The sequence below is a fragment of the Ochotona curzoniae genome, unplaced genomic scaffold (genome assembly GCF_017591425.1).
Source record: "Ochotona curzoniae isolate NIBS_2020 unplaced genomic scaffold, NIBS_Ocur_1.0 scaffold_3835, whole genome shotgun sequence".
NCBI classification, from domain to species: Eukaryota; Metazoa; Chordata; class Mammalia; order Lagomorpha; family Ochotonidae; genus Ochotona; species Ochotona curzoniae.
Window position 1 is genome coordinate 23,516,236 of NW_024467114.1, and position 11,384 is coordinate 23,527,619.

The window sequence follows — 11,384 nt, forward strand, 5'->3', positions numbered from 1 at the left end:
AACTACAACAGTGTGCCAGCACAGCTGCCTCTTCTACTTTTCTTTTTAAGCTATTGTGAGGGGTGGGGAGGGCAGACACCTGCACGCCAGCAGACAGAGTACCCAGGCTGGCATGGCACAGTCCCAGAGGACCAGGCTTGGGGATCTGTGTGCTCGTGGGCATGAGGGGCTGCAGATTGCTCAGGAAAGCAGGTCTGGAGATGTATGGGAGGGAGAACTGCTGAGGGAGAACATGACAGGTGAGAAGCGACTTCTCAGGGACTTCCACTGACCAGGTTACTGCATTTGCTAGTAAACGAGAGGGCTGAGACTGGGTGGTTCAAAGGAGGGAAACTAGAGGACCTTTCAGGGCGAAATCAGTATACCCACCCATGTAGGAGACCTGAACTGGGTTTGTTGGTATCAACCACCACCTACAGGTGTACACAAAAGCCATGGATGGGGACCCTGCCTGGAGGGGCTCAACCATAGTATCCAACAGTAAATGTGGGGGCAGGGTTGGACCATGTGAGGCTGGGGCATGACATTAACCAGTATGCAAGAGCACTGGGTCTGGGAGCAGACTCTGTGGGCAAAAATGGGCTCACCCCTGTGGGACTGCTATACAGCTGGTTTGCTCAAACACTCGAGATGGCGCCAGGCCAAGCAAGACTACAGAACTCAGCAACACTCATAGGTACTGTGGTTAAGAACAGGTTAGGCTGGTCCAGGCTGCAGCATCTGCAGGTATATCCAATAATCTGGTATGGGGCAGGCCAGACTGCAATATCCGGAACCAGCACATACAAAGGCTAACACTGGGGGGCAGACTATACTAGGTAAACGCCTAACACCCACTAGCATGCATGAGCTCTGGGTCTGGGAGCAGGCCTGCTAGAAGAACTTGGGGAAATTCCCCTGTTGGGCTGTCACTCCTGTTGGTGAGCACATGAATCAGGGCTGGGTGTTGTACAGGCCAGGCACGGCTGCTTCACTTGTTGGCTGATACGTGAGTTGGCTCTAGCAAGGCAGACCAGGCATGGCTGGGCCAAACCATAGCATACAGGATGTGGAGTGTGGACATGCCAGGCTAGGCTAGGCTATCACATCTACCAGTTTGCATGAAAGCCAGAGATGGGTCAGGCAGGGCAGGGCCAGGCTACAGCACCCATCAGCAAGAGTTGGGACCAAGGGTGGGCCAGGACAGGCCAGGTTACAGCATCTGATGGCAAAGGCCAAGCCGGGTGATGGATTATGCCGGGCTAGGTCGGAACAACCACTGGCACATGCAATATCTGTGTCTGGAAGCAGGCCTGCTTGGGGAGCTAAGAAGATGCCCCAGCTGGGCTGAGGTTCCTGCTGGTGAGCACAAGAGTCAGAATGGGGGTGGCAAACTGGGTTGGACATGGCTGCAGTATCCCTCAGCCTGGGTGTGGACTGGGTCTGGAGTGTGCCAGACTGGGCTAGGCTCCAGTATCCATTGGTGCTCACAAGAGCCAGAATGGGTATAGGACAAGCTGGGCTAGTTCTCTGCACCTGCTGAACCATGTGAGAACTGGATCTGAGGGTGGGCTGGTTGGGCAAAGCTGCTGTAACTTCCTGGACAGGAGGTGGGCCAAGTCAGACTAGGCCAATAACCCACCAGGATGCATGAGATATGTGACTAGAAGGAGGTGACCTGATAGAGGAGTTTGGGAACTCCTCTATCAGGACACAGTCCCTGCAGGTAGACAAGAACCAAGACTGGGAGCCTGGCATGTTAACCTAGTGCCTAAATCCTCACCTTGCATCTGCCTGGATCCCATATGGGCGCCAGTTCATGTCCTGGCTTTTCCACTTCCCATCCAGCTCCCTGCTTGTGGCCTGGGTGGACAATGGAGGATGGACCAAGGGATTGGGGACCTGCATCCTCATGAAAGGACCAGAGGAAGCTCCTGGCTCCTGGCTTCAGAACAGTTCAGTTCCAGCCATTGCACCACTTAGGGAATAAAACGACAGATGGAAGATATTTCACTCTGTATCTCCTCTCTCCTTTCCAATAAAAAATAAATTGTCAATTTAAAAAAAAAAAAAAAAAGGCCAAGAGCAACCAAGACCAGGCCAAGTTATAGTACCTGCTGATATACATGTGGCTAAGGTCTGGGGCCGGACCAGGCGGGGCCAGTTCATAGCACCCATTGGCAGATGTGAGAACCAGGATGGGGTAGAAGACAGGCCAAGCTAGGCCACAACACCAACCAGTTCATATTAGGGTCGGGGCTGGGACTATCCAGGCTGGGCTAGGCTGCAGCACCCGCCAGCATGAGTTAGAACTAGAGGTAGACAAGGCCAACCCAGGCTGCAGCACCCACCGGTGAATGTCAGGGTGAGGCAGGCAATGCCAGACAGCGACAGCACCCACCAGCTCATGTAGTGGGGTGGACAAGCCTGGTAAGGGGCTACAGGGGCTTCCCAACTGAGCCACTGCTCCCACTGTTGAGTATGAGAGCTGGGACTGGGACAGACCAGAATGGGCAGGTCTACAGAACCCACTGGCCTGTATGTTAACTGGGTTAGGGGGGAAGCCAAGCTGAGCTAAGTAGCCATATCCACTGGTGCATGTGTGAGCCAGAGTAAGTACGGGCTGGTTGGGCCTTGCCACAGTATCAACTAGAAGGTTCTGGAACTCGGGGCAAGCCCTATCAGGCTAGACTGCAGAACTACCTGGAAAGTGCAAGATTCAGGGCTGGGAATGAGCCTAGTAGGGAAATTGTGGGCACCCCTCTGATATACTGCAACTCCCACCAGTGACCATGAGAACATGGACCAGATAACTGTAACCACCAGTATGTGTGAGTAAGCTGATGTGAGTGATGAACTGAGCCAGATCCCACACTTGCTGGCACACACAGGAGTTAGGTATGAGGCCACCTCTGGTGCGGTTTCTTTGAGGATCCCCCAACTGGATCATTGGACAGGTGCAGGCATAGACACGGCCCACTGGGAAAAGTGTGGTAAAGGGAGAGAAGGGCGATTCTATGGAGGATACAATTGCAATGTCGGGTGGGGAGGGCACCAAGGCTGAGGGACTGTGCAAAGCTGGCAAGAGTGACACAGTGTGAAAGCAGGGGAGATGGAGGAATGGATCCCAGGGAGCCACAAGGATGGATGAGCCAGCAAAGAGAACAAGGGGGAGCCTGGGGGTGGAGCTGTTGGGAAGGATGCACAACACCATGAATGACAGCTGGCTCGTGACCCTGCAGGGAGGATGAGTCAGGGTCACTGCAGGAGAGGAGCCAAGGGCTGGGGTGGCTGAGGCACCAAAAAGTCTCCAATGGGCCCTGACATCAACAACCTCAGGAGCTTCCCAGGGGCACAGACCAGGCTGATGTGACTGGAGGGCAGAGGGTGAAGAAAGCCACCGGAGTGTAGGGGTCTGAGGCCCCGTGTGGGAGGTGACACAGACACCAACAAGCCAACCACAGATGAGTCAGTCCCTCCCGCTGAGCTCTCCAGAAGCAATGGAGACTTGGACATGTCAAACACCTTCCCAGGTCTACACGGTGGAATTTAGAAGTCCAAGCCAAGGGGACAGCCGCGATATCCACTGCTGGCCACGAGAACTTGTCCCACCCTGTGGGGGAAGTTCTCTTCCCGGAGGCTTGGAGCCGGTAGGTCACGGAGGCTCGGCCTTGGGCCTAGCAGGCCGCGGGACATCAAACCGGGAGGGCTCAGCCGGGCCCCCTCACAGCCTGGCACCACCTGGTCTCGCGGACACTGGTGGGGGACACTGGCAGCTACGTGCCTACCGGAAGTGCAGGGCTGCGGGTGACAGGAAGGGCTCCTGGGAACTGTAGTTTCCTTTAGGTCGAGAAGCGGGCGCTCTGGCCAGGGGAAAGCATCTGAGGGGACAGGCACAGGAAGGAAGGTCTCCCCTCTCAAGGAGCAGATTACAGGCGAGCCCTCACGCTGCTCCCCAAAATGACGGTAAGCGTGTCCGGCTTTGTGGAAGGCGCTGGGAGGGTCCTTACCTTTCTGCTGAGGAACTCCCTGACCAACGAGGCGGCCACCTCCTCCACGAAGAGGTTGTCCATGTTGCCGCCTCTGCCCACGAGACCCTTGCCGGCCCCCCACACACACTCACTGGCGGTTGGGCCCAGTATGGCCGCGTTGCCATGGCAACCGCGGCCTCCGAACGGACGGGCGGGAACTCCGCCCCTTCCCTGGGAGCCCGCGCGCCCGGGAGTCGGCGGCGGCGGGAGGAAGGAGGGGGAGTGTGCTGCACAACTGGAGGGATCCCATGTGGGAGCCCGGCTCCTGGGTGAGTGAAGAGGCACTGCCGCTCTGAGTGCCCGGGGTCCGTCGCTGTTCCGACCCCGGTGTGCACGTCTTCAGATAGTAAATAACTGGAAGAATGCCTTCCTCCTTGTTCGTGGTGGACTAGAGTCACAGCTTTCCCTCAGCTCCCCAGTCTTGTTGATCTCTGTGGACTTGGGACTCCTGGGGCAAGGAGACCTGGGGCTCTGCTCTCTGAGCCTTTACCTTTGAGGACAGCCTGCTGACACCCTGGAGGATGGCCATGGGTCCAGCATCCAGAGCTTGCACAGGGGAGGTGGGGTGGGCTGGCATCCTTAGTCCTTCCAGCAGCTGTACAGCAGCCTACACTGTAGGCTGTATTCCTTTAAAACTGGACCCTGACCGGCAGGTCCTGGGTCGCTTGGACCTGGGTCCTTGAGCCCCAGTGGTGGGGGGTCCAGTGGGTCCTGGGTCACATGACCTGGGGCCATTGGTCTGCCTGCATGGTGGGTGCTGAACCCATGAGCCTCAGGGTTGGGGGCCCAGCTTGACCCTGGGTCTCCTGACCCAGGTCCTAGAGCCCATCTACATAATGGGTGTCGGGTCTGTGAGCCCAGGTGGGTGTGCTGAGAGATACACACCTAGAGAAGGGCAGGGGTCTGTGCATTGCCTGGAAAGGCATGAGCTGGGGGCTGGCGCCGCACTAACAGGAATGCTGATACCTACACAAGCCCAACAAAGGCCCGAAGCAGAGGGTCCACTGCAAGGACCCCTGGGCTCTGGATTCAGCTCTGTCTCTTGGCTCCTGTGCGTCTCTGGCTTAAGTCATCTATCTTGGACTCCTGACGCTCAAAACTAGGGATCGGATTAGGTCGTTTTGCAAGCCTCATGTACCTCTGACCCTTGGAAAAAACAGCATGAAAAAGTCAGTATGTGTCAAACCTACTGCTTCTCAGAGCACTTCTGCCTTGATGACTTCCTGCTTCTAAAATTTTCTTGTAGGTTACCTAAAAAGTCTCCCTGCTACACAGATGGGAAGTCAGGGAACAGGGCAGGGAAGGGAAGCTCAGCCAATGAGTAGAGGCCTGAGCCCAGCACCCAGACCCCCTGACTCTCACCAGGACTGCTGGGTCAGCCCTGTAGGGCATAGCTAGCACCAAGGTGCTGAACAAAAAGACACAGGATGACCACTTGTGCTCAGGGGAGACCATATTGGCTCCTTTCTCTCCTTGGCCTGTCCAGCAGGCTCTCCTTCTGCTCCCAGACCTCCCAGACAGCGCCAGTCCCAAGTCAGCCCTTCTCCCTTTGGTCCCTCCCAGGAGCGCCTTGTCCTAATTTGCACAAAGGCCTCACAGCGGCTGGGAACAACCCCAACACCCTGGCCACCCAAAGCCTCACTCTGGAGCCGGATGACGCGTCTGAAGTTGCACTGCCCAGGTGAAACATACACAAGAATGCATCAGAAAGCGTGGCCAAACTGAATTAGAAGTCTTTATTATGATGCCAAGCAGTGTTAAATCCAGGCTTAGATTTTTTTTCATAACTGACACTTCTCATGAGATTTGTGAAGACTGCTTCAATACACAAATCTCATGTTCTTACACTGAAATAAACCTCATTCCTTGAGCCTGGTGCGGTAGCCTAGTGGGTAAAGTCCTCACCTTGTATGCACCGGAGTCCCACATGGGCGCCAATTCCTGTCCTAGCTGTCCCACTTCCCATCCAGCTCCCTGTTTATGGCCAAGGAAAACAGTAGAGGAAGGCCGAAACCTTGTACCCATGAGGGAGATCCAGCGGAAGCTCCTGGCTCCTGGCTTCAGTTCAGCTCTGCCCGGGCCATTGAGGCCACTTGGGGAGTGAACTAGTGGACACAAAATCTTTCTCTGTCTCTCCTTCTTTGTGTAAATCTGCCTTTCTAATAAAAATAAATAAATAAAATCTTTTTAAAAATCATTCCTGTTATCCATGAACTTTTTGAGGTGCCTTTGCACAGGACACCTGTCAGATTTGCATTTCACACCAACAGCAAATATTGACATAGGGTAAGCATATTCCATGCAATTTGGAGGGCACACGAATCCTAAAACTTTTAATGCTGTTGACTTACACGTCAGTTAACGGGCCACTCTGTGTTTTCATGCATTACATCTGTCAACACTGGCCTGGAGGCAGCAATACAGCCAAGCTGACTCCCATCGGGTTGCGAAAGGCAAGTGGAACATGTTTCTGAGCTCTGGGAGTCAGTTGTCAAACCGCTAGCAGCTCAAAGTTCACCATGGTTGACTTGCCTCAGAAATGGTCAACCGGCGCAAATCAGGGCCTTTCTTTGGGGAAAGCTAGTTGTGCAAGGTTTTCTGATACGCCCCTTTCTAGAAATTTTGTATCTTTTGCAATGGGAGCAACGGACCATCCAGTGTCAGACGGCATCTAAGCACAGCTTGTTAGCAGGGGGAACATTCCAATCTGAGAGTCTAAAGCCAGCTATGCTGCGAGCTCTGGAGCCAAAGGCCAGGATGTCAGCCCCTAGGGAGGAGGTCCAGCAGTTCCAGCTGGCAGCCAGGGGTGGCCTCAGGGCCCGGACCTCTTGCGGGCCACGATGAAACACAGGCCCTTGTTGGGAGCAGTGCTGGCCGAGTAGCTCCTGGCACTATGCAGGAGCCTCTCGATGTCAAAGCCAGCGTCCAGCACAGCCTGCTCCACCTCCTCCTTCCTCAGGAACACGCAGGAGAACTTGCGCTTGCCCACCATGTAGGACGACAGCTCAAGCGTGACAGTGGTCACCAGGTGGCCACCCGGCTTGAGCAGCGAGGCCAGGTTGCACAGTGCGGCGCGATAGGCATCCAGGCTGCAGCAGGCGCACTCCATGGCCAGCAGGGTGAGCACGCAGTCAGCCGGGGGCAATGTCACGGGTGCCAGGGGGTTGCTCAGGTTGGCATCGCACTTCAGCACCCGCTTCACCACGGCACGCAGCTTCTCTGCCTTCTCCTGCCACCGGCCACTGCCAAAAGAAGAGCAGGGTTCAGGCCAGTCAAGTCTGCAGTTCCCAGTCCGTCATGGCCATCCCTAAGTCCCCAGAGTGTTGCTGGCCTAAGTCTCTGGGTAACCTGGCAGATGCTAGCAGACTAATCTCCAGTTGCCTCAGTTTCCATAGCAGGAAGATGGTCAGGGAGAATGCGCCAGAACAAGCACTCTCTAACTCCATGCCAGCCTCCTTTCCAAGGAGCCCGAGAATGGATTGGGTAGTCAATCAACTGTTGGATGAATGGGTGAATGATATATATATAAGGGCATCATTGTCTTTAAAATACAATGTTGAGAGGTGAAAAGCAGGGCCAGAAGATTCACAGAGCAATTCAGACTTAGAAGGTTCTAAGGTGAGACGTGAAGATGTGGCAAGTTTATTTTTTAAAGATTTATTTTATTTTTATTGCAAATTTAGATACCCAGAGAAGAGGAGAGACAGAGAGGAAGGTCCTCCATCCAATGATTCACCCGCCAAGCAGCTGCAACGGCTGGAGCTGAGCCAATCCAAAGCCAGGAGCCCAGAGCCTCTTCCGGGTCACCCACGCAGGTGCAGGAACCCAAGGCTTTGGGCCATCCTCCACTGCTTTCCCAGGCCACAAGCAGGGAGCTGGATGGGAAGCAAGGCCACCAGAATTAGAACCAGAGCTCAAGACAGCTGAATAGAACCCTATAGCCATTTTAAGGTGTATAGCAGCCAGTTCTGTGTGTAAACTAAATTGAAATGTCAATGAAGTAATCACAGGATGTGGTTAAGAACTTGCATTTTTTAACATATTTGTTACTCAAAACCATGTCAATTAATTCCATAATGTTGTAAATTGTTGTTGATGTTATGTTGTGGCTTTTAATTGATCGGGATGATATTCTGCCAGCTCTGCTTTCAGACCAGAGATGGTCTCCTCAAGAAACCACTGAATTTATCTGGACAATAAGATGCTGGACTCTATGCTTGCAATGAAAGAATTTTGACTAATTTGAACTGTAATGCAACAAGGTGGAGGAACCCACCATGGGAGGAGGGTATGGGGAGGGGTTGGGGGAATCCCAGAGCCTATGAGACAGTGTCACGTAATGCAATGTAATCAGTAAAAAAAAAATACATATATATACTGAACCTACCAGTCACATCAGGAAAATTACTCTATGCTTTAGTTTCATCATCTCTGAAATGTTCCTTTGGTTCATTGCTAAAATAAATGCTTAATAGATAATGATTAAAAAGCAAAACAAAAAAAGAACCAGAGCCCGTATGGGATCCCGGCACATGCACGGTGAGAACTGTAGCTGCTAGGCTACTGCACTGGGCTCAAGTTTTCTTTTCTTTTCTTTTCTTTTTTTAATGGAAAGGACTCACACACACTTATAACAATTGCTTTGGGCGTGGGGAGGCAAAGAAGTAGGAGAAGCACAGATATGTCAGGTTGGGTGGGGGCTTGTGTCATTTGTAATAGAATCTCAGGCATACTGGAGGAGAAAGAAAAGATAGGTGAATGGGTGGATCAGTGATTGGTCATATAGATGAGAGGAAGGGAGGTAGAAAAATTGCTGGCAGGCAGAGGCAGGCGGGCTCCTAGCATGTGGTCATTAGCGGTCTTGGCTGTCTCCCATCTCAGCACAGTCCCCTGACCCCAGGACTTGACACCATCTGTACTAGCTCAACCCTCCTCCCCCCTAAGGCATCTGGTCCTGCCCTGGGAGATCAGGAACCACTGAGAGGCCAGAGAGACCTCTGAGAGAGGAGGCTGGTGCCCATCCCGCAAGTACCCTGCCCTGAGCCCCACCTGTCCCCTTCCAGCTCGCAGGCGAGCTTCAGGGCCGGCGTCCAGTCATAGGCCCCCGGCTTCTTCTTCAGCCACTTGTCCAGCTCCTCCCGGTTGCGGTCAGTGAAGTCAGACAGAGTGATGTCTCTGAAGGACTCACAGGCAGAGAGAACTTGGTAGATGGTCGGGCCCGTGCCGATGTCGATCAGTGTGTCTCCTTGGAGGCCCCCTGTGACAAGGAAAGGGGTCTCCGAGACGGCCAAGGGGCAGGTTAAAGACACGAGACCCTGGACAGACGGACAGGTGAGGGAGGACACACACCCTGGTCCTGCTCTCAGGTTTCCACGGCTGGACTAGCCCCACAACAAGAGTTGTGTATGCATTCATGTTCCCTTAGACCCCAGAACCTCCCTCCAGACCACCACCCTTAGCCCCATTTTACAGACGTGAAAATAGAGTCTGAGAATAGTTGTAAGGAGCCCAGCATTGTTCACGCAAGTACAGAGGCCAAGAACCTCAGAACCCGGCTGGAGTACTCTGAGAAGCCATCCTGCAGGTGGGGGTGGTAGTTTCAGGCCGATGGGGGCTGGGGCATGTCCATGTTGGCTGTCTGGTCCTAACTGGTGGTCTCCAGGCCCAGGAAGCACGGGGTCAGGAGTGGGTAGACACTCGGGACGATCCCAGGGGTGAGTGGAGAGTGGCCTGGCAGCTGAAATGAGGTGTGATTTCCAGGATTCCGTTGCCAGACTGGAGCTGCCTGCCTGAGGGTCTACTTGCAACCAGGCTGTTCTCTGAGCTGTACCTTCCCCTCTTACCCCAGCCATGAGGAGACACCCCAACTGCTTCCCAACCAAGCACCCCAAGGGAGGGCAAGGCTGTGCTTGCCCAGAAGACAGAACCAAGTCACTGGGTCCCCATGATGGGAGACAGGTGGTTACTGCCAGGAGGCAGATAGAGGCCACCACACACCCTACAAATGATCCAGTCAAGACCTCCGATATCGGCCTGCAGGCTGGCAGCCAGGTCCTGAGAGCCCACCCATCACTCCTGAGGCGCAGAGCCAAGGCAGGACTACACACTGCATCCCATCACCATCCTACTGTTTGGCCTTCTTGGGGCCTCATGGCCCTGGTTATGCAAGGGCTAGGCTGGGCTTGAGCCTTGTCTGTGCCTCCCTGGAGATCAGAAGCGCAAGAGAACAGCGTGGAGACCACTGGGGGCTGTGCCCTGGGTACTGTGTGTCCTGATCCCCCGCTGGCAGGCAGATCCCTCCAGCAATAAAGCCCTGTGGCTGCCCAGCCCTGGGGCACCTCCTCCTCCCCTCCCCTTCCCCACCCACATCCCCATGCAGGGGAGAGTAGAGATCTGTGCTCACCAGGGCCAAAGGTCTGATGCAGACACTCCATGTTGAACTTGAGCATCTCTGACTCTGGTGAGGAGCCGCCATCGAATTTGTAGTAGGTGGCCAGGTAGTCCCCTGGCAGGAAGTTCCTCTGGTATTCCTCACCCCCGGTGAAGCCGCCTTCCATGGTGGTCATGAGTACATACGGGTCCTGCCTGTCCCTGGTCTTATAAAGGCTCCTGGGCTGCAGACTCCACCCCCAGAGTCCCAGTCTCAGCCCCACGTTCGTCCCACATCCACTAGTCAGTCTCACCCCCCACACTCCTCCCACTTTCATGTGTTCTTGAGTGTTTTCCTTGCGGGAAAGCAGGGGAGGAAAACCCAGGAACCTTTAATTGTACCAGAGCCAGAGCTGCAGACACCCTGGGTCTGCTTTCATCAGGAACTGAACCATGTGCATCAGGGGCAAGTGAACACGCCCCTCTCTGAGGTCAACTCTCATTTCTGGGGCAGTTGGAGAAGGTGTCAGGTCCTCCACTCTTCCATCTGCAAGCCCACTTCCAGCTGTGAGGACCATAGCTCTCTGCTGGACACCTGAGCAGGCCCAGCCAGTCCCCTAGTGATCAGGAGGTATCTAGGGGGTGTCTGTGCTGCCCAACCCTGAAAAGTAATGCTCAGACTCCTGTGCCGGAATGGACGGGTGGAGGGGGATGGCAAGGGTTAGTCAGCATCCCAGGCCACTGGGTAAATCCCAAATTTCCTCCACTGTCCTCTAGGAACTGACACAAGGAAGCCCAATCAGAAAGCAGGATGGCCAGGATTGTTGGCAGCTGCCACACTGTGTGATCCTGGGTAAGTCAGCTCGGGAGGCCTCAGTGTACCTGTCTCTACAATGGGTATAGATGATGAAAATCTCCCACAGAGAAAAGCCTGGTCTCCTCTTTTGGCACTGGGAAATGCCCCGTGACTTGGCTCTCAGCCAGGCAGAAATGACTCTGCTGCTG

General features: G+C 54.4%; 2 protein-coding genes across 2 annotated transcripts in view; both read right to left on the bottom strand.

Moving 5' to 3' along the window:
- Window positions 1-4,124, bottom strand: part of MINDY4 (MINDY lysine 48 deubiquitinase 4) — an 87,626-nt gene extending 83,502 nt beyond the window's left edge. The window contains exon 1 of the mRNA XM_040964998.1: window positions 3,990-4,124. Within this exon, the coding sequence (XP_040820932.1) occupies window positions 3,990-4,052 (63 nt within the window). The 5' untranslated portion in view covers window positions 4,053-4,124. The remainder of the gene's footprint in view (window positions 1-3,989) is intronic.
- Window positions 4,125-5,726: 1,602 nt separating this feature from the next.
- INMT (indolethylamine N-methyltransferase) lies at window positions 5,727-10,567 on the bottom strand. The gene is made up of 3 exons (XM_040964999.1): window positions 10,414-10,567; window positions 9,060-9,267; window positions 5,727-7,252 (listed from the first exon to the last, which is right to left on the bottom strand). The coding sequence occupies exons 1-3, from the start codon at window positions 10,565-10,567 to the stop codon at window positions 6,823-6,825; spliced, it is 792 nt and encodes a 263-aa protein (XP_040820933.1). The 3' UTR covers window positions 5,727-6,822.
- Window positions 10,568-11,384: the final 817 nt, after the last annotated feature.

What these genes read in the sequence shown, in the direction of transcription:
- INMT (XM_040964999.1), bottom strand. Translation starts at nt 10,567, where the DNA reads ATGGAAGGCGGCTTCACCGGGGGTGAGGAATACCAGAGGAACTTCCTG. An exon ending in GCATCAGACCTTTGGCCCTG is followed by an intron (nt 9,268 to 10,413) that starts GTGAGCACAGAT and finishes TCCTTGTCACAG; the next exon opens with GGGGCCTCCAAGGAGACACA. An exon ending in TGCGAGCTGGAAGGGGACAG is followed by an intron (nt 7,253 to 9,059) that starts GTGGGGCTCAGG and finishes TTCTTTTGGCAG; the next exon opens with TGGCCGGTGGCAGGAGAAGG.